Source organism: Colossoma macropomum, unplaced genomic scaffold, assembly GCF_904425465.1.
Source record: "Colossoma macropomum unplaced genomic scaffold, Colossoma_macropomum, whole genome shotgun sequence".
NCBI lineage: Eukaryota > Metazoa > Chordata > Actinopteri > Characiformes > Serrasalmidae > Colossoma > Colossoma macropomum.
In genome coordinates, this window is record NW_023494807.1 from 10,967,957 (window position 1) to 10,991,047 (window position 23,091).

At 38.5% G+C, this 23,091-nt stretch overlaps 1 protein-coding gene across 4 annotated transcripts in view; it reads right to left on the reverse strand.

The window, feature by feature from the left end:
• The window catches only part of elna (elastin a), a 119,027-nt gene that overhangs the window by 44,038 nt on the left and 51,898 nt on the right, over window positions 1-23,091 (reverse strand). For 3 of the 4 annotated variants that reach the window (XM_036556844.1, XM_036556845.1, XM_036556842.1), the window contains exons 6-24: window positions 19,076-19,129; window positions 16,819-16,890; window positions 16,628-16,669; window positions 16,485-16,517; window positions 14,571-14,618; window positions 12,324-12,434; window positions 9,981-10,028; window positions 9,142-9,204; window positions 7,249-7,323; window positions 4,479-4,514; window positions 4,283-4,366; window positions 4,083-4,133; window positions 1,858-1,926; window positions 1,469-1,513; window positions 1,290-1,358; window positions 824-868; window positions 654-728; window positions 524-568; window positions 265-408 (exon numbers count right to left, since the gene is read on the reverse strand). In XM_036556844.1, coding sequence (XP_036412737.1) covers window positions 265-408; window positions 524-568; window positions 654-728; window positions 824-868; window positions 1,290-1,358; window positions 1,469-1,513; window positions 1,858-1,926; window positions 4,083-4,133; window positions 4,283-4,366; window positions 4,479-4,514; window positions 7,249-7,323; window positions 9,142-9,204; window positions 9,981-10,028; window positions 12,324-12,434; window positions 14,571-14,618; window positions 16,485-16,517; window positions 16,628-16,669; window positions 16,819-16,890; window positions 19,076-19,129 — 1,209 coding nt within the window. The remainder of the gene's footprint in view (window positions 1-264; window positions 409-523; window positions 569-653; window positions 729-823; window positions 869-1,289; window positions 1,359-1,468; window positions 1,514-1,857; window positions 1,927-4,082; window positions 4,134-4,282; window positions 4,367-4,478; window positions 4,515-7,248; window positions 7,324-9,141; window positions 9,205-9,980; window positions 10,029-12,323; window positions 12,435-14,570; window positions 14,619-16,484; window positions 16,518-16,627; window positions 16,670-16,818; window positions 16,891-19,075; window positions 19,130-23,091) is intronic. The other variant, XM_036556843.1, reaches the window with a different exon arrangement.

A 23,091-nucleotide genomic window follows, 5' to 3' on the forward strand; every position in this document is an offset into this window, starting at 1 on the left:
CTCGAAACTTGAGCTCACACAGTGAGAAAATCTAAATGCTATATAGAAAAAAAAAGATGCATCGATAATCGTTCTATAATCGCATCGCAGCCCTCTGAATCGTAATCGAATCGAATTGTGAGGTGCCTAGAGATTCCCACCCCTTATATATATATATATATATATAGTTTCAATGTTTATCTCTGGCTAAAAAATCTAATGTTACGATTAACCTTATATCAGGAGGCAAAAATGACAAAAAAGAACAGCAGTTGTCTCTGATACCTGCTCCAGGGAAAGCTCCAGCTCCTGGTAACAACCCAGCACCAGCTCCAGGTACCAACCCAGCACCAGCTCCAGGTACCAACCCAGCACCAGCTCCAGGAACCAACCCAGCACCAGCTCCAGGTACTAACCCAGCAGCAGCACCTTCAGAGAAGGAGAGGGGAGAAGACCTAAGAACCTAAACCATACAAATAGGCTGCTGTGCAAAAACTTGATACATTTTAAGAATCTACATTACATAGAACATTAAAGACTTTACCATATTTGGCTGCCTTGGCCTGAGCAGGTGTGAGTGCTCCTATACCTACAGATGTTCAGGAAGCATGTTATTTCTGAACATTACATACCTCCACAGAGAGTAATTACCATTACAAACGACTCTGTCCTACCTCCTACTCCAGGGTAAAGCCCAACTCCTGGAACTTGACCTGCACCTCCCAGGCCTGCTCCACCTAAACCAGCTCCAACACGAAAGAGGGGTTTCTGATAAAGTGGCCAGGGGCGTATATGTGATATGGATGAAATGTTTGGATTCCATAGATTAATAAAGTATAGTTACCATATTTAGCAGCTTTTGCTTGAGCAGGAGTGAGACCTCCTACACCTACAGGACAGCAAACCACACGGTGTCTCAGAGCTGCTGCTTCATCTCCATAATCTAACTTAGCTGAACTCTCTCACTGTCTGTGTATCTATCTATCTATCTATCTATCTATCTATCTATCTATCTATCTATCTATCTATCTATCTATCTATCTATCTATCAGTCTCTTTCTGCCATCCACCCAGTTGTCTATCTATCTATCTATCTATCTATCTATCTATCTATCTGTCTGTCTGTCTGTCTGTCCATCCATTTGTCTATCTATCTCTTTGTCTATCTGTCTATCTGTCTGTCTTTCTGTTTTTCTGTTCTCTCTTTCTTTCTATATATCTCTTCTCTCTGCCTCTCCCTGTGTCTCTCTTTCTGTGTGTCTCTCTCTCTTTCTATATCTCTCCTTTCTCTCTGTATTGATGTATCTTACCTCCTGTTCCAGGGAGAACTCCTCCAGCTCCTGGTACTCCACCAACACCACCAACACCAGCTGCAGCACCTGAGAAAAGCCCAAACCATCACAATCATAACTCAGTACCTAATGAGCAGCAACATCACCATTAGCCACATCACAGTGGAGAGCAGCTGAAATGCGGCCTCAGCCCTCACCGTATTTAGCTGCCTTGGCCTGAGCTGGTGTAAGACCTCCTAAACCTGGACACGGAGAAGATAACAAGAGTCACTGCAGATTCTGACCGATATGAAAGGATTACTTCAGTGTTCTTCACCCTAATCTCTGTATATGTATATCTCGGTGTATGGCTGATTACGGCAGACAGTCCCTGACTTTAGTAGAAGATCAGAAAACCAGCATCTGCCCACTGGCTTTTACTGTAACTGTGTTGTCAGTGAGCAGGTCTTCTGTTCTACTACTAAATATCTGAAATGGGGAACCCACACTAAATCATACACTATATACACATGACTCAAAAACTAGACTGGACATGCTGAAACATTCTGTAATATGTAAAAATGAGGAGGTTGTGTTCTTTTGTCACCTCCAACTCCGGGGTAAAGCCCACCCGCTCCTGGAACAGTTCCAACTCCACCTAAACCAGCTCCAGCACCTAGAGGAGAACACAGAACCTCAACAGAGAACCCTACAGTACGACTGTTCAAACTGCCTCTCTACAGAGTAGGGGAGGGAGGTATGACTGCAAATTTATCATTTTTCTAAGTTAATGAAAGAAAGTTTCTTTTTAAACCTATTAAAACAAGCACTGTGAGACATTTTGCATCTTAGAGTTTTCCTCATTGTGTAAAAGCTAATACACTAGTATCTTCATTGCTGTAGCTAAGAAAGGCGGGACTTCCAAAGCAGGACTTTTTGTTTATCCAGCTAACTTTAAGCTTACTTTTTACCACATTGTCCTTTATTGCCAGGATTTCAAATAATTTAACATACATTTTTCAAAATAACACACTGTATTCATTTAATTGTTAAATCAAATATTCTTAAGACATTTTCCGGAATAACACAGCAAATTATTGTTTTAATGAAATAAAAACAAAAACAGTGTTTTTGTTCTGATGAGTTGTGTCTTTTAAAGTTTAAATTCTAAAACACTTGATGTTGTTCACTCATCTATTAAACGTGTTTGTAATATTTGAGATATTCTGCACATCTATGATGCAAAACACTGTGAATAAATATATTGACTGAAATTATTTATGGGCCTGGTAAATTAAAAGTCTTTTTTTTTTCCATCTGCAAATTTACAGTAAATTACAGGTCTCTGAGTTGCATTACTTTTACAGCTGTTACTGTAAAAATACAGGAGGTTACTGTATTTCACAGCTTATTACTGTAAGTGTACTCAGAATAACAGCTACATCACAGTAATGTGGTGCTGGTGAGTGTGGAGTCACAGTATACAGCTGCTTTTTTACTGTTTTACTGTAATTTACTGTTAACATGCTTCAGTAAAATACTGTTAAAATAATGCAAGTATATTATCCAGTAATTTACTGTAATTTTACAGTGTTACAGTACGATGCTACATCACCATGGCAGCTCATGTTGCACACCCAGCCTGGCTCAGGGCCAGTTAGATTCCAGAATTAGCATGATTCCAGTTTAAATGCTACTTTTAGATAAACAGCGTTCTCACTTCTCATTGCTCACTAGCAGCTCAACATTCTCAACAGTGTCTTAGTTCACTGATAACATATAGACAACAGAGTTACAGGTAAGAAATGTTTCATTTGATTACATTAATTAAAACAATCAGTGGAATGATAGAAAGAGGCCACATTGAATATGCTTCGTGAGCAGGTGCTGGATGTAGATTTTTGCGGGGGCCCGATCTGCCCAGGCACTCTCTCACATCTGTACCATGTAAACTGTTTAAGAAGCCCTTGTTTTAAATGATCAATTAAGCTATTGTTTTGAATGATTAATTTAGTACCTTATTTCATGCATTACTATTAGGACTAAACCATTAATTGAACGCTAATATAATTGAATTCTCTATGGTTTGTTTATTTATTTTCAGTCTATTTTTGTTTATGTTTGATCTGCAAACTAAGTAAGCTTGCTAGCTGATGTGCTGTAAAATGACTACCACAAAGGGTATAAATTATGTAAATAAATAAATCAATAAATACATATTATCAGTTATTACTGATGATTGGATGATGGCGAATGCCTGTTTGGGGTTCTTGTGTAGCTACAGATAACTGTAATTAGATTTCAGCATCTTCCGTTCAGATTGACGATTTCTTGTTTATCCAACCAAAAGCTGAAAAAACAGTATAAGGCAAAAAAAAACTGCAAAATGAAACCAAAGTGTATCTTTAGCTTTTAGCCTTTTCTCCACATTTTCACTTTTTTTGGGAAATGATTAACGATTAGTTTTTTCCCTCACCCAGAAGTTGTTAGGGGGCCCCCTAGTGGCACGGCCTTGATCAGCCGCTTATGTCGCTTATTAAGTAGAGCTGGTGCAGTTTGTGAGGGAGGATCCTGATTGGCAAAAACGCTGCAGCAACGGGACGGTTATCATATTTGGTCTGAAATGATGCTTTTATTGTATCTATTAGAATTAATTAAAGTGTTCAAGCAGATGTTTGGGTTCATCACTCATATCTACAGAGTGGTGAAATCCTCATAACGTATTCACACCCTCCGCCCCTACTGTACAGTGATCTGCTCTTCGGTAATGTGGACATGTGAAAGTGCAGTGCTTTCAACATCACAATCAGAGACTGAATAGTGAGTCTTTACCATACTTAGCAGCTTTGGCCTGTGCAGCTGAAACACCTAATGTCCCCACACCTAAACACACAAAGGCAACATCAGCCAGTGGACATGCACTCAGAGCCTGAGAGAATCTGCAGCCAGAGCTAAACATGGCAGTGTTCTCATTGCCCTTGTATTGGTTTTCTTGTCTTACTGCAATATTATCACGATTGCTTATTACACACCGGTGCCTGTGGGGTAGCCTGGTTTAGTACCAGCTCCTCCTTTGCCCCCCGGGAGGCCCCCACCACCACCAAAGCCACCATAACCTGAAGCACAGTGGGCGAAAGTGAGGCAACATGCCAACAAAAAATAAATAAATAAATAAATAAATGGACACAGATCTTATTCATGCATGCACTCAAGACTGCATTACTGTACCATACGGAAGTTTGCCACCAGTGTAAGGAACGCCACCTAGTGGAAAGAACACAGTGTGCAGTTTTCATACATGTTGAACTGAAGATCATCTGAATATCATCTACAAAAAAGATGACAATGATGTGCTTATTATGTTTGGAAGTTCTGGTTCTTATAATCAGCTTGGAAATGTTTTTCCATATACTGCTTTCAGGTTAACAGGGAATTCTGCCCATTTTTCCAAAAGTCCAGCATGGTTACATGGTTAAAATGTACATAAAGTAATTATTGTTCACAGTGGTGGTGATAGGAACCAGACGTCCACCTCTAAAAGCGTCCCTCACAGAAAGTTATTACATCAAATGGTTATGAATTCACTGCCTGATGTCTCAGAAACAGTTTTGAGCTACATTTTGATCTGACTCAGTGATGAACCATCTATCTCTTTACAGTGCGAACCAGTTCACATCAAAGCACTCAGAATGACATCGCAACTTCAGACTAGTTATGCACTTATGTACAAATTTTGAAAAAATCGGTGGAATTCCCCTTTAAATGTCCTGTATAGAGGTTAGTATTAACTCAGTTCTACAGCTCTACATTCTCTATTCTCTACAGTTGCGACAGGTTTGGTGTAAAATAGGTCAAGCTTTACGGATAAGATTTCCGAGAAAACGCTGAGAGCTTCACACGAAGTGTGCAGAATTGGACGAGAACAGCCTGTACAGCTGAATTCAATTAAAGCATGACCTAATCTTCCCCAAACCTGGGAAACATTACATTACCCAAGCTGGGGTTACTCTAAAAATTGGACATTTCCATCTCCAAACATCTTTTCACTTCACTTTTGCTTCAAGTTTTGTTCTCTTTAGATCCATTCAAATGTCCGCTTTTGGATAAAACGGCTTGGTATCGGTTCAGGAAATAATCAGTCAAACTAAATTTCCCCATAGAATACACAAGCTTAATGAAAATGACTACAAAACGGACTTTATTTCAAATCCTAGATTCTTTAAGATTTGTCAGAATTGAGCTCACAATCATAATTTGACTGGAGCTCACACCTGTAAACCACTTCAGCTGGACACTGGAGACGCATGAGTCCATTTTTTGGAGAGTTGCGGACACATTAGAACTGATTACACTAAGCACTGACTTCTAGAAGTGTGGCAGAGTTCTGACTTTGAGGCCTGGGTTATTAATGGTCAGAATGCATTAAAGATTAACCCTTAGAAGTCACTGGCAATACCGAAGGCTTGCTGTGATTTTATATGGATCATTTCTGAGTTGTTGCTCACTGACACAAGTGAAGAAATGATAGAATCATATAATCACAATTAACTACACATAGCAATGCAATTAATTGTGATAACTACGCAAAAAATGCAAATAATCATGATTCACTGTGGAAAACAATGCAATTGACCGCAATGGCTACACAAAATAATGCAATTAATCTCAATTAACCACACAAAAGAACACCGTTAATCATGATAACTATACAAAAAATGCAAAAATCATGATTAACTGCAGAAAACAATGCAAGAAATTGCAATTAACTACATAAAATCATGCAATTAAATCACAAAATAATGCAGGTAACAGTGATTAACTGTCCCAAACAACGCAAAACAAATGTAATTGTGATAACTACACAAAATAATGCAAATAATCATGATTAACTGCAGAAAATATTGTAATTGATTGCAATTAACTACACAAAGTAATGCAATTAATTGCAATTAACCACACAACACAACACTGTTCATCATGATAACTACACAAAATAATACAAATGATCATAATTAACTGCCCCAAACATGCAATTAATCATGATTATCTACACATAACCATACCATTGATCATGATAACTATGCAAAATAATGTGAATAATCATAATTAACCACAGAAAATGATGCAATTAATCACAATTAACCACACAAAATAATGCAATTAATCATGAATAATGCCACTAATTGTGATTAACTGCCCCAAACAATGCAATAAATAATAAATAATGCAATAAATAATTACATTAAATAAAAAACAGTGCAATTAATTGTGATTGCATGAAATAATGCAAATAATCATGATTAATCACCCAAATAATGCAATGTATTGTGATTTACTGCATTCTACAATGCAACTAGTCATGATTAACTGCACATAACAAGGCACAATAATCATAACTACAAAAAATCATGTGAATAATCATGATTAACTGCACCGAAACAATGCAATTAATCATGATTATCTACATATCACAATGGCATTATTCATGTTAAACTACATAAAATATGAAATTAATTGTGATTAATTATTTAAAGGACCTGACAGCCCTTTACATTTAAACAACACAGCAAAACAGCGGTATTAATTCTCGACTCCTGGGGGTTAATAGTCAGAACAGATTAGTAATTAATCTATGTTCATACTATTGGCCCCAAAAACAGAACTGCTGGTACAGCAAATGCTGCAGATCAACGCACCATACATAACCTTGGGGTGGTACCCATAGAAGCGCATGAAGTCGTGTCCATTATAAGACGGAAAGTGGCTGCGCACTGGAAGAAAATACGCTGAAATTGAAGAGTTAAGATCTTGTCTTCACATCACAAAGATCCAACACACCTGTGTTTCTCTCCAGATAAAGAGCAGCGCTAACTTGCTATGGGCTAGCTGCTCATGTCTACTGCCCACCTGTTATAAGATCATTTTCACAGGCAAACCAGGCAATAAAGAAGAGCTGAATGAGATTTAAACAACAAGATCAACGGACTCAGTGAAATACCTGGAGCTTTGGGAGATTTGAGAGGGTATCCGTGAAAAACTCCCGGCTGCATCAGACCTGGGACGCCACCAGCACCTGCAGAGCAACACAAAGAGTACAAGACATGTTTCACCTTCAATATCTGGGTAGTAAGTGTGTTTACATCAACACAAACACCATATAACACACTTTACGACATAATGTGTTGTTATGAATATGTAGGTTAGAAAATCACAGGTTTGGTCTCTGACTTCATGCTGCACTTCAGCCATCGCATGGATTTATTTAGTTCCATCACCTGATTTAATTTAATGAAGGATTGATTAGATAAAGAAGGTATTGGATGATAACTGTAATTACTGGACGTTGTTAAGGAGAGCTTTGGAAATGGCCAAACTAACAGATTTACATGCAGAACAATCACAACTGGTTGTTTATTTATAACCCCATTTCCAAAAAACATGGGAAGCATTGCAACAAAATGCAATGATGTGCAAATCATTTAAACCATATATTTCATTGAAAATAGTGCAAAGACAACATAGTAAATGTTGAAACTGAGAAATTTTGATTGTTTTTTGAAAAATATTTACCCAGTTTGAATTTGATGCCAACAACATGTTCCAACAAAAGGCTGATAAAGTTGTGTAATGCTTAAGAAACAACTGGTGGTTAATTGATAAGAGGCCAGTAACATGATTTTGTATAAAGAGCATCTCAGAGAGGCTGAGTCTCTCAGAAGTAAAGATGACGAGGGGTTCACCACTCTGTGAAAGACAAATAGTGCAATCAAAATAAAATCAAATAGTGCAACAATTCAAGAATAACATTTTGTATGTAAGGGACAAGGCCGAAAACCAGTATTTGCCAGCTGTGATCTTTGGGCCCTCAGGCGGCACTGCATTAAAAACGGCCACGATTCTGTAGTAGAAATCACTGCATGGGCTCAGAAACACTTCTGAAAAACACTGTCTGTGAAAACAGTTCATCACTGCATCCACAAATGCAAGTTAAAACTCTAAAGTGCAAAGAAGAAATCATATATAAACAGGATCCAGAAACGCCGCCACCTTCTCTGGGCCCAAGCTCATTTAAAATGGACTGAGGGGAAGTGGAAAAGTGTCCTGTGGTCTGACAAATCAAAATTTGAAATTCTTTTTGGAAATCATGGACACTGCGTCCTTTGGGCTAAAGACCACTCAGCTTGTTATCAGTGCACAGTTCAAAAGCCAGTATTCACGATGGTATAAGAGTGCATTGGTGCACATGGCATGGGTGATGTGCACATCTGTGAAGGCAACATTAATGCTGAACGATATATACATGTTTTGGCAACATATGCTGCGATTCAGAAGACGTCTTTTTCAGGGAAGGCCTTGATTATTTCAGCAAGACAATGTCAAGCAGCATTGCTCTGTATTAAAAGAGTCCAGGTACTAAACTGGCCTGTCTACAATCCAGACCTGTCACCAGTGAAAAGCTTTGGTGCACTATGAAATGAAAAATACGACAAAGGAGACCCTGAACTGTTGAGAAGCTGAAATTCAACTTTTTTGGAACATGTTGTTGGCATTAAATTCAAAATAGGCATATATTTTTTAAAAATAAAAATTTCTCAGTTTCAGCATTTGATGTGTTGTCTTTGTACTATTTTCAATGTAATATGGGGTTTAAATGATTTGCACATCATTGCATTTTGTTTTTATCTACATTTTGCAGTGTCCCAACTTTTTTGGAAATGGGGCTGTATTTGTTGTCATTTTTGTGAAAACATATGCTTTTTTCATTTGCATTTTCAAGACTTTTCCACAGTGCTATATATTAACAATCATAATAACTATCATATTAAAGGGCTTTATGTTTGTAAAAGATTTTATAAACATTTTGACCAGGTTTTAATGATAAATGATGCACCTGATTTTGGTTTTAGTCCAGTTCCTGTCGCTACACCTGGGAGCACTCCGCGTCCACCAAACCCTGTACAGACAAACAATTACACTGCATCAATACTCATATCAACAGTGCTGCATGTTTCTTAAAGCAGATAATGTCAATCAATCAATCAACCGACTCAGAAGAACATTGAGGATGACCCTCATTTACAGGCTAGCCAAGCAAGTCAAACAAACAGTCAAGACTAAAAAAGTTAAAAATGAAATTTTATCAATTAAAACAAATCAAGCTAACAAGATTAAACAAACAAAGAACATTTATAAAAGAAACTATAATAAATAAAAGCTCAAATATGCAACAAAGGTAAAACAGCAATAAAAAACAGTGCTGGTTGAAAGTTTGTGAACTCTTTCATTTTGTGAATTTCTACATAAATTTGACTAAAAATAAGATCTTATTTTATTTGTAACAATAGATAAAAAAGACCTCAATTAAATAAACAACACAAAAAATATAAAGTTTTTCATTCATTTATTTAACTAAGTGATCCAACATTAAATGTCTTTGCTGGCAAAAGTATGTGAATATCTGCTTTCCATCACTGGTGTGATCCTCTTGAGAAGCAGTATGAAAAACAAATACTAATAATTAAGCAAAAGAACCAACTAAGAAAATAGACATTAAGAAAAAGTTGACTTTACAAATAAAATTATCAAATAAAATAGCAAATTCAAATAAAATAGCAACAGAACTAACATAGAAAATAAATAAAACAAGTGCAGACGGTTAGAAATTAGAAGTTTACAATAGTGTATCCGGCATGTTCACACTGTGACAAAAACAAAAAAGTGTTCACACACCTTGTCCAGGTACAAGTCCGCCTTGATAAGCTCCAGGTACTCCCACACCTGCAGAGGGCAGTGATGAAATATGTGATCAGTGAATAATGACTAGTGTATACGCTGTAAACTCACAGCAGAAATCCTGCAGTAATCCACTGGACATCCTCATGTCAAAGAAGTTAACATTAAAAATGACTTTTATTTTGTGCTGTAGGCATGCTCCTCCCCCCTAACTTCAATTATAACACAACTACATTTTGTGCACCAACATGAAAAAAATGCATGGTCATATATTTTTATATATTTTATATATTTGAAATATATTTCAAATACATTGCAGTCCATGTTGAAATACACTCCAAACACTGAAATGTATTACAAAATGTATTGCCATATTAACCAAATATATTTTAAAATACATGTATTTGAAAATGTGTGGGGAAATATTGCACATAGAAATGTGCTGTACACAAAATAAATGTATGTAAACTCGTGTATCTATTACATTTAAAAATGTATGAAAATTATAATCTTAATTTTTAAATATTAGCAAATGAGCCTTTAAGATGACAAAAGCAAACATTGTAGGTATTGATACTCTGTGAAAATGCAGTTATGACTTGATATCTTGTTTATTTGAAACACATTTTGTGTGCGAGCTGTAATGAATAGTGTAAACATACTGTTGACTTTATAGCTATATTTAGCTGAAATTCAACAATGTGTAATATTTCCGTCAAACTTTTTCCAGTATATCTAAGGTAGACAGACTGTATTACATATTTACAGCACTACTCTGCCTCTGAACTATACCGTACTATAAACAGTGTACAGTTCACTTGCATCAATAAAAAATGCAGTAATAAACTATTTATATGGATTACAGCAAAGTGGGTAATTATGACTCAGTATATGCTTCCAGTTACTGTAAATTATTTTACAGTACTGACACTCACGCATGCAAAACATCTGTTCAAAACCTGTTTGCATTTAGCCAAATAATGACACTAGAGCACACTGGACTATAGAGCATCTTAAAATATCATTAATCCTTAGTCAAGTCTTCACCAGTAATACTAAAAGTGTGCTGTAATTTTATTTTGAACAAGTGAAGAAACTGTGTAAAAATGTAACACTAAGGCCCAATCCCATTTCACCCTCGCCCCTACCACTTAGCCCTACCCCTCTGTTTTGTGCATTCACACCTAGTAGGGTGTCTCGATTCTTTTTGAGATAGAGGGGGCTGAAGTGTTAGGGCTACATGGCCCTCCAAACGGAAGTTTTTCAGAGACTCCAAACAGAGTGTTATGAGGAAAAAAGAAAAACTGGCAAGATGGTTGAACAAGAGACCAAAGAAACACACAAATGTGAGAATTTTCTCTGTTAAAAAAATTCGATAATCACTGTATTATATTAGTTTCATGTAATTTCTGTGTATTATGGTCCTTTTCGTCATAACAAGCATAAACATTCCCTAATAATATGCTAATGTCTCAAACAAGAAGCTGGTGAATATCTGACTTCAGCTTCACGTCACTGAAGAATTAGGGGTGGGCGATAATAAATAATTGCCCCCCTCTATGAAGGCATATGATGCCCTAAATGTAACTAAAGCCCAGCAGTGAGGAGCTGAACTTTACCCTCCTCTGCTGTCACTGCAGACTGGCAGGGTCGCCTACAGAGCAGCGCTAGTAGCTGTTAATGAAGTAATGCTCTTTTTATTTGAGGGTCCCATTTCAGAGGGAAAATTTAAACCACTACCCTTAACTCAGTTCTAAGGGGCAACTCTCGAAAACAAGGGGTAGGGGTAAAAATAAGAAATGGGACTGGGCCTTTGAAAACAGAGTGGAAACTCAATATAAATGCAATTAATTGAGCCACTTACTGGAATTAACTATAGATTTACATAACTATATATGAACATTAAGACAAAATGAAAGTATTGCCTCCAAGCATTAACATCCCAGCTAGCAGGGAATGCTCCCAAAACTTTGGCTAACATTATCTACGCGTTCTACTGACGTTTTGATGGAACCTTTTAATCTAATTTAATGTCCAAAGAACTTTTTAAGGATGTTTACCGTTTCAACTAATGTTCCTATAAGATTAAATGCTAACTAAGACGTCACGTTTTAACTGCAACATTCAGAAGTGGTTTTGAGGATGTTGTCAGGGCCACAGACTAGGTTTCACAATGAGGCTTTTAGAGAAATTCCAGCTGAAAACATTAAAATAACAAGTGCTCAACATGTTTTTAGAACAAACAATTTCTAGCTGGGATATCTTATGTTTGCATATTGCATGATGACCTGATAAAACCTAATTATACAACATTTTTGGAGGTCTAAAAACAAAACATACCTGGCACCGCTGCCTTTGCTGCTGCCTTTGCTGCTGCCTTTGCTGCTGCTTTTGCTGCAGTTTTCCCCCCAGGGCCTACACCTGGTAGACCAGTCTGAGGAATAACTGGAGCTGAGAGAGAGAGAGAGAGAGAGAGATAGAGAGAAAGAGAGACAGAGAGAGAGAGAGAGGCATTGAAAACACTTTTATTCCACTTTTCATTATTGCATAAAGAACTCCAGCTAAGAGCAGAGCCTTGTACATAGCCAACGGCCAAACTCTGCATATAAACACAAACAGGTGACATAAAGGCTTTTAATATAGCGAGCAAAATCAAAGGCAGCCTGTACACACAGAAGTAAAATGCATTCAATAAAAATAACGTGTAAAATCATCCAAACAGCAGAGGCCCGCACTGCCCCACCCACACCCACTGTAATTTAGCTCTGAAAGGTTCCAGATGTAAATACTGTAACCTGATGTCTCAGTGGTGCTCACTGGCTTTACAAGTGTGAGCTAATCCTGCAAATGTGTAAAGAATGCTGTATGTCAGGAGCTCTGTAATGTAACCTGATCAAATCTGTAGTAAGGCCTTAATGAAAAACAGCCAGTGCTGATATAAAAATTACAACAATGCGTCACTCGTAGTAAAACTACAGTGCGGTCAGATAAAGCTGGTCTATTTATTTTACTTGAAAGGCTGAAGCATTTTATCCAGTCAAAGTACAGTTTAAAACTGACTGGATTCATTCATTTCTTTATTACATTAGAAAAAAAAAAACCCTGACTCAGAAACTCATTTCAGAAAAGTTCTTAGTCGACTAACAACTCAACTTTGACTAATCCTTAATTTCACTCACAATTCAACTCTGACTAGTCCTTAATTGACTCGCAACTCAAAGCTAACTAGTCCTTAAGTGACTTGCAAATTGACTCAGACTAGTCTTTAACTGACTTGCAACTTGACCCTGACTGATCTTTAATTGACTTGCAACTCAATTTTGGCTCTGACTAGTCCTTAATTGACAAACTAAACTCTGACTAGTCTTTAATTGACTTGCAACTCAACTCAGCTAGTCCTCAATTGATTTGCAATGCAACTCTGACTAGTCTTTAATTGATTCACAACTCAACTCTGACTAGTCTTTAAATTAGTTGCAACTCAACTCTGACTGATCTTTAATTGACTCACAATTCAACTCTGACTAGTCTTTAATTGACTCGCAACTCAACTCTGACCTTTAATTGACTTGCAACTCAACTCTGGCTCTGACTAGTCCTTAATTGACAAACTAAACTCTGACTAGTCTTTAACTGACTCGCAACTCAACTCAACTAGTCCTCAATTGATTTGCAACTCAACTCTGACTAATCTTTAATTGACTCGCAATTCAACTCTGACTAGTCTTTAATTGACTCGCAACTCAACTCTGACTAGCCTTTAACTGACTCGCAACTTAACTCTGACTAGACTTTAACTGACTTGCAGCTCAACTCTGACTTAACTTGCAACTCAACTCTGACTGAGCCATAATTGACTCAAAACTCAACTCTGACTAGTCTTTAATTGATTCACAACTCAACTTTGACTAGTCTTTAAATTAGTTTCAACTCAACTCTGACTGATCTTTAATTGACTCACAATTCAACTCTGACTAGTCTTTAATTGACTCGCAACTCAACTCTGACTAGCCTTTAACTGACTCGCAACTCAACTCTGACTAGCCTTTAACTGACTCGCAACTCAACTCTGACTGGTCTCTACTTGCAACTCAACTCTGACTAGGCTTTAATTGATTCGCAACTTAACTCTGGCTAGTCATTAATTGACTTGCAACTCAACTCTTACTGATCTTTAATTGACTCCCAACCCAGTTCTGACTAATCCTTAATTGACGTACAACTTAACTCTGACTAGTTATTAATTAACTCGCAACTCAAATTGAACTAGTCTTTAACTGACTCATAATTTGACTCATACTAGTCTGAATCAGATGACACCCATGTCTATGGCTATAAGAAAGAATTCATTTATTGATTCATGCGTTTCAGTAGACTTAATAGGTCACCCCCATATAGCTCAATACTAATGAGGGAGTAGGGATCTATTTTGGTCACTGCCTCAGTGTGTGTGTTAAAAACTACAGCTTATTGAGACGTAGTGAGGACCCCACACCTGGATGCTCCCTAATGTCAGATTTAAGATGTGCCTGTTGTTGCATGCTATGAGCTTTGGCAGTGTTGCAACTTCGTGGTCATGTGTCTTACTTCCAGCTGGGGCGCCGGGGCCTAGTGCTGTCCCTCCAGTACCGGGCCCTAGAGAAGAACACACACAAATCAGTCTACATCAGACTGCACATAATTAGCCTGTTTTGACATGTTAAGGAATATTTTGTCCCCAAACGACACAGCAACTGGACGGTTTCGGAGCATCATTCGCTAACACTGGTAATCAATCCGTGTTTTATGTGGAGGCCATTATATTTACGATTGAGTACTGTTTTTTTCTACTTGGAATTGTTTCGGTCTCTTTTTGCAGCCTTATTTCTTCACTTGCACAAGCCACCAGCTGAAAGCAGCCAGTTACCTACACAAATAAATGAGGCCAGACAGAAACAGGATGGAGGCTGAGTTTATGAACACTGTAGCCTCTTTACGCTGCTGGCACAATGAAAACTGAATTGATTATTTATAGTTAATATCACCAAATAGAACATTTTTCCCCATAACTCTGATGAAGTAGGACCCTACTGTCTGTCTATTGAGCTGCTAGCAAGCAAGCAATGAGATTTAAAAGAATAGCTGCAGTATTCTTCATATCAAAACATCCTACCACAATTAAAAGCAAAAAGGACTTAAACACAACATAAACACAAAAAGGACAAAAATCCAGTTTACTTTCAATTTTGTAAATGATTTACATTTCAGTCTAAATGTCGTCTATCAATATTATTTAAAAACTGAAGGAGCTTCATTAATGGGTACGACAAAAATCAGTAATTGCAAGAGAAAAATGTTGTTAAAATAAGGTATCAAATGATCCAAGGCCCGGTATCGGACCATGGCCCAGTGGTGCTGTTCTACAGACCAAGTCTGTATTAAAGCAACACTATTTAGGATTTGGAGACCTCTTTGGTGGAAATATGTAATTGCACGCAATGTGTGGAAGAACATTTTGTAGCGTGGGTTGTGTTTTGGACCCCCACAAGTAAATGAACCTGAATCTATTGAATTATCTGCTATTGTCATCACATCTTCATCAGTATATTGTTGATTCTGAGATCATTTGAGACCTAATCATTAAGCCGGACCTACTTTTTGAGTCTGCGTGTGTAATATTTATGGGTAATGACATACGACGTGGTCTGAGAAACTCTGCCAAACCCCTCCCAATACCTTTGACTTTTAAATGATATTTTCAGGCTTTGCAGGGCGACTTGCAGCAGCGCACGCTCACCATAATTTAGCCTTTTTTTTTCTCTATAATCAGTATTGCTACTTCTTTCAGTTTAGATGAAGTGCTGCTTTAAGGTGTCTTGTGTTCTGAACACTTTGTTCTGTTTCTTTAAGTCATCTAGCATCTTGTTTCACCTTTTCCAGCACATGGAAAGGAGCTCGACGTTCTGGTTTCAGGATCTGGCACATGATGTTTCAAAGCTTTCGCTTATTTGTCTAACCTTCTCCTATCTGATGCTGAAGAACAGACATTTCGGAACGTGAAGTAACGCGCTGGATTTAGACACAAACACAAACCACCAGCATGACTCCCCAAAGAGGACACACTGGTTCATTTGGCAGTAGATCTGAGGCGCTCTAATTGAGGCCCGAGCCAATTGGAATACCATGAAAAGGGGACCATTATTGGAGGAACGCCGCCGACATGCTGCCTCTTTCTGTTTTTGCAGGCCTCTGGTGCTGCCAACCTCAGTGGAACGGCATCCCTGCTGAAACTTTAGTGCTCTTGATAGTCCATAGTCTATGATTAAGTTATTCATTTAAAGCATAACTGACTCATATCTTTTTTTTTTTTTATTTAATGAATGAGTGCTTTGAGAAGCCGGCCAGCTTGTTACTTCCTTTGCCATTTAATTTCCTTCTCAAACAACTTTATTGTTGATGCTGTGAGGTTCTTGCAATGTGCAACTGCAGAATTAACAGCATCAAAAGCAAAGGCTTATTTACCTCCTTTTCCAGGCTTCAGGCCTTTTCCAGCACCTGAAAGAAGACAGATGTTAGGAGATTCCACTGAAAGGAACCAAAGCACCAAAAGTGGCTCTTCTATGGTTCTTTTAGGGCTTCAAAGAGAGCAACTACATAATGCTCACCAAGGCCACCACCAGGAACTCCAACTCCACCAACACCAACACCTAAGAGAGGAACAAAACAAACATTATCTATATTTCCAACTTCTGTGAGTTATTATTGACCCCCTCATTATTATTGTATTTTAATGAACTTGGTAACTATTTAAATAATTAGCTAATTAATGATGTCTTATCATGCTGCTGCTATTAACCTGGTTTAGCAGGTTTCAGTCCTCCAGCTATGCCTCCAGGATAGAGTCCGGCACCATATCCACCATAACCAACTACGAGAAGAAACACAACAATAACCTCTGAAAACCAACACAAAAGTCTTTTCATTGTGGAATTTAGTAACTGTAAGAAACGTGAAATATGTCTGCCCATGTAAATGTTCTCTTTTTTGTTAATGGAATTTAAATTTGAAAAATATCTGGTTGAAATTATATTTTTACTGGGTCCAAAACATGATCAAAACAACAACAACAAAAAAATCAATCGAATTTACAATTTACACTTCACTAAACAACAAACTGTGAGTTAACAGAACAATCTGTGTCTATAATTCTGTAAACGTATCATTTGAAGTTAACAGCTCAGTTAAAATCTGCAAGAACAGCTCTACAAAATTAAGAACAAAGTAAAGTAAAAAAGCCCTGAACATTGTACCAAATGTGCTAATATCGGCAAATCCTTCCGCCAAAAAAGTTCCCTTTTGCAGTACAGGGCCATAAAACTGTGTTAATATCAGGTTGAGCTTCCTCAGTGTTTCCAGATGAATCTGAATGTGATTTCTTTTCCAAATTAAAATTGTGTTCTGTTCTTAATTGGATTCTGGCTGATTGCAGTTCGTTCAGTTCTAAAAAGCTCACGTTGGATCAACGACAGGTTCCTGTGGTCAATCTCTTCCACAAAACCTGCAGGTCAAACATTCTTGCGGAAGCATCTACTGTGTCCATTTTATGTTTAATACTTTAGTAACAGCTGCAGCACAAAGGCAGTGGTTAATTAGCAACCGGTGTTTAGCGGAACGACACGCTAATCCAATCAGACTGTATCAACAGGACTGACTGTTGTTGACCTCCACGTGTTCAAGTGGGAAAAACATGAAATGAACATGAATATTGTTAGAATCAGTTACTAAATTAGTACTGTAGCACATACAAGACCAGGAAAAGGATACAGTAGATAACTGTAGATAAAGTAGATAAATATTCTGTAAGATAATATCTGACCTGCAGATCCTAAAAAAAGAGAGTGATACCAGTGAAAACTTTCATGATGTATTTGTCTTCTTGAAACTGTAAACTTTATGGTCAGTTTTAGAAATTTAACCAACTACACTGTTAGAAATAAAGGTACATTTTTTGTTCATCAAGGTACAAACAATGTAAATGTTCCCTCAAAGGTACAACAGTGGTTTTAAGGTCTGATTGTGAACCTTAAATAAGTTTTTCCAGGTGAAAAGTTTGTATTTGTACCTTTTCATAACCGAATGATTTAAACCAGAACAGTAAAATAAAAGTCCTGGAGACGAGACGGGGTGTGTGGAGTCAGTACAGCTTAGAAAATATCATTTCAGTGGATTATGGTACAGTTATGTTCCCTGACTAAAGGTACTGAGATGGAGTCTTGAGGGTTCCACCCCAGTGACAAGAGGAGCACTGACCCAGAGACAGTTTACTACCTTTATTTCTGAGACTGTACGAGAAGAAACTCAACAATGGCCTCTGAAAAAAGGCACAAAGTTCTTTTTATTTTGAAAATCAGTACAATGTTAGAAACTGAATTTTAATTACAGTGTGTGTTGACTGATCTAAAGCTAATCTCATTTAAAATCAGAGAAGCAGTTGTTTATCACAACTGACATTGACAATAGAGTTGATCTGACATCATATGCTGAGTTCAGAGTTCAGACCACCTTCCCAACTGCAGGAATTCCAAGTTGAGCAGGCATTTTCTGTGATTTTTCCTAGTTGGATGTGGGACATTCCAAGTTACAAGCTTTAATCGGACACAGGATAAGAAGCAAGATTAAACCTTGGCGGTCAGTTGTGATAAGGGTGATTTCTGTGATATTCACCGATTGCAGTGTGTAACATGGAACAGATAACCTCTCAAAACAGACGTATCTAGTTAAAGACAGCCTGTCTTGTGTGGCCTTGATACAAGATCACATCTGACCCTGCGAGACACTTGCCAGTGTAGCCTAGTGGTAGGAGAGCAACTAGAAGGTTGTGGGTTCAAATCCCAACACTGACTGGATGTTGCTGATTGTGCCCTTGGGCGAGTCACTTAACCACTGCAGGAGCGGTCCTGCTCCCAGACCGGGCATAGTTAGGCAGTAAAATGACAACGTTCTCTTGTAGGATCAATAACATATAACATCTGCACTATTGCATATCATTACAATCTCAGATGCATCGTTAAATTAACAGGTGGTTTACAAATAATTAATTAGCAATACTCCACCTCCAGGTCTGAGTCCTCCACCACCCAGGCCTCCAATACCCAAGCTTCCATAACCTGGAGGAGAAGAGAAGGAAGGAGAAAGTGATATCTAAGAGAAAAGAACATCATTCAACTTCAGGAACCCCCTCCCTTCTTCATGCTTCACATCTTGTGTTTCAAACCCACATTAAGAATTTTATTTGGCAGACAAGACAAGCTCTCATCTCAGACTGTAAACACCAGATGGGGCAGTTTAGCAATGAGAGAGAGAGAGAGAGAGAGAGAGAGAGAGAGAGAGAGATAGGCAGAAGGCACTCGTGGGCTCATTTGAAAGACTGGCTGTTTCTGGCTGCAGGAAAAAAGGAGTTTGAACTCATTGGATATTTACGTCAGGATCGTGTTCACTTCCCACATGGAAATGCTGCACAAACCGAGGCGTGTGCCAGATTGCATTCTTCCTTTATGACTTGGGGGCGTGCGGAAGAGAGGCCGTCGGCCGCGCTTCTGCCATCATAAATCTTTGGACGAAGCTCTTCTAAATCTTATGGTTTAAGTTGTTAATAGAGAGAGAAACCATGAGGAGCGGAGAGAGAGGAGGAGACTGAGCGCATGTGACATTTCAGGTCTCTGATGATTGCTCTGAGAGCGCCGGTCCTGCTGTAGTAAATTAGTTTAGAGGCCAAGAGTGCATAAATTAGGAGAAAGACTGAATAGCGCATTGTCTAAGAGAGGAAAGTAGAAGGTGAGTGCTGTACTGTAGGCTCCACGCATTCCAACCTCGTGAGGCAAAAGATTCATGCAGTTGTTGTGGAACATTTGTTCTGCGGAAGCCCTGAATGTGCTGAGCTCCAGAGCCGAGCTGATGGAGCTCTGAGTGGAAGACGGCACCCTGTGTGTGTTGGTTCTTCCTAACACCTGCATTTGGTCAGATCTGATCATAAACTGAATGCATACAAAATTCACACCTGGTTTTATTCTTTGATTTCATCCTTGGTGTATCTGTACAAACAAACTCCTGCTTGGTAGGGGTGCATGTAAATTTGAGCGCAATAGTCTGGAAAATGCCTAATTTACAGTTAAACAATCAAAATTATTGTATATAACATTAACAATATCAGTAATCGGAGTAAAAAGAGACAATAACAACTGTAATGCTAACAACTCTGCCATTCGTCACTGTAAAAAATGAGAGGTCAGCTCAACTTAAAATGATATAGTAACTGATTACATAGCTTTTCTTGAGTTGACTCAACAGTTGAGTTCACACAACTTAAACTTCTTAGTTGTGTCAAAAGTTCTCCCAGCTACTGTTTCTAGGTCTGCATCACAGTTAGATAAACAAAACTGTGCTTTTTTTTTACTCCATTTCTCCACTAGCTGGCGCTCCTTCTATCACAGTCCCCCATCTGCCATATGGGCAGCTGTGGCATTGCTGGGATTCAAACTCACAACCTCCTGATGTTGATGAATTATTATACAGCTGCACCACATGAGACGATGCCATCCTTTAAAGTTAAAACAACAAATATTTTCTCCAGTGTATTAAACATTTGTAGACACAAAATCTGAGCTGTTTCATGTGTTCCAGTGGACTAAGCCGTCACCCGAACAGGAGGTTGTGAGTTTGAGCCCCAGCAATGCCATAGACATCCATAAGTGTTTACCCAATAGGAAAAGGTCTGTGTGATGGAAAGAGCCCTGGCTAGTGGGGAAGTTGAGTATAAAAAACAAGTTCATTTTCCTCACTGAGATGCAGAACTAAAAAATTAAGAGAATTTTTGACTCAACTAAGAAGTTTGAATTGTGTTAACTCTGGTGTCCTCAAGTTGAGTCAACTCAAGAAAAGCCATGTAATCAGTTACTATATCATTTTAAGTTGATCTGACCTCTCATTTTTAACAGCGTTGTACTAAAATGGAGGTGCTTATTTTTAAAGTGCACACTGATATGAACACATTCTAACATATTTTCATTTTTATTGTTTTTCATTATTTGAGTATATCAGATGCTTTTTATTCTGCGTGAAAACATAAAGATGAATGGACCAACAGAAATGCTTCAAAACTGCTTGGAATAAAATCTCTTTGCATTAACTTACCTTAAAAGTTAAGAATATTTTTGCCCTCTCCTGTAAAATTAGCATTTTGAAGATATTTGTTTTTAGATGTGAAGTACCTCATGGATCTGGTTTGTAACTACCTAGCCAGCTAACTAACTTACTCACTCACTCACTTTTAACAAAACTGTCCACAAGGGGGGGCTAGAAGTACTCTAGATACTAGAGTGAAAACAGCCTTGAGTAAGATGAAATGGCTGAGTCTGTTGAGCATTGTGGACAAGTGAGAAGCTCATGCTTTCAAGGACGTTTGGAGCACAGCATGTTGGTGCTTTGCATTAATGATTCTTTGTAACCGTGTGTTTTTGGACAGCAACAAAATGCTGTGAATTTACATTACATTTAAAAACTTTTGCTTTATACTTGCATATTAAATAACCTCCCTAGAATACAACACCGAGCTTACCTAGTACAGTACAAGCTCATATCCTTCATTATTGTTGCTCAAACAGCCATATTAAGACAATATTCCTGCCACACAAGGGCATCGAACCAACAACTTCCTGCTTACGAAGTGATGATGTTATTCACTAGCAATCTGACCGCTAAGCAAGGTATGAAAATTGAGGTATAACTCTCTTAGGACATCCACAGCCCTGTGCTTCTATAACAATGAAAAAGTTGGTTTAGCAAGTTCTCAGCGCCCCCTACTGCTGATATTATGTTTTGTTGTTCAAAGTGTCTGTGGATAAGGTTTTACAGTATCAGTGCTTTTTTGCTGCTATTTCCAAGGCTGTTGTGATACATGTGTCCAAGGCAAAATCTCCACAGACGGTGGTACTGCACCAGAGGGGGCGCCCCAAAAGCCCATGATGAAGCTTGCAGAACCCAAACTGCACCATTCCCGGTGTGAAACTTTGCAAAATGGATATTTAACAATGGGATTATGAAATATAATTATTATAGACACCCCCTCTTAAATCCATCTATGAATATGTCAGGACATTCAACAAGTTTCCAGGGCTTCTTGTAGCAATCAGACTCTCTGGGGACAGAAGTCATGGACTTGTCCTTCACCTCAAATGATAGCTTGACGGGATTAGGGAAAGGAGGACTGCTTTGAGATCGATGCTGTCTCGTAGACGTGTGTCGACTAATGTGGGCCCATCCCTAAACTTTCTCACATTCTGGAAATCCATCCGCGGCTTAATAAACGTCTGCTAATCTCCCAAGACCCATCAGATAGAGGACACGTGGAGCAGGCGCCGAGACACGGGGCGTCTGCCATTAGCTAATGATGCACTGTGAAGCACTCCCCTGGTTTCCCTGTGTCAGACAGCGAGCCTCCCTCCAGCACCTCATGCGTCGCCCAGGCAGCCCAACTCTCCCTGTTGGGCCCGAGGCCAAGCCAAGCGCGGCTGGAATGCATTACTGGCCGCTCGTGTTGTCTCTCTGAAAAGCTGCGGGTGCAACAGGGTTATCAGCCTATAATTCTACCCACCTGCGCTAATTCACGAGGGGAGGATAGGAGAATGAAGAATATATCCACCAAACTAATCTTATGGGTGGTCATGTAAAGCTCTATCAAAGACTCTTGTTGGACTTGGTTGAAACTATCTGGGATCGTTTTACCTGTTTTTCTAACTCGCAAGACGACGTTTTCCGAACCGCGGCCTTTCAAAGTACTTTCCATCTAACATCTCGGGTTACGGAGAAGCGCCCAAAGTAAAGGTCTCGGGGATTGTTGTGAAGAATTCTCAAACTAGAGCTGAAAATGTTAATGAGATGGGTCAGATCAGGTCCGATCTGAAATGCTCCACAGCTCAGGGAAGGCATGGTCAAGTGTTAGCTCACGTAAAGAGGACCTAGGAGCCTAGGAGACTTCAGTTACACTTTCTATGGATACAAGGTCTGTGAGAATCGATGAACACATTAATTACACGTTTATAATACATACATAAGTCATTATAAATGTGAATCT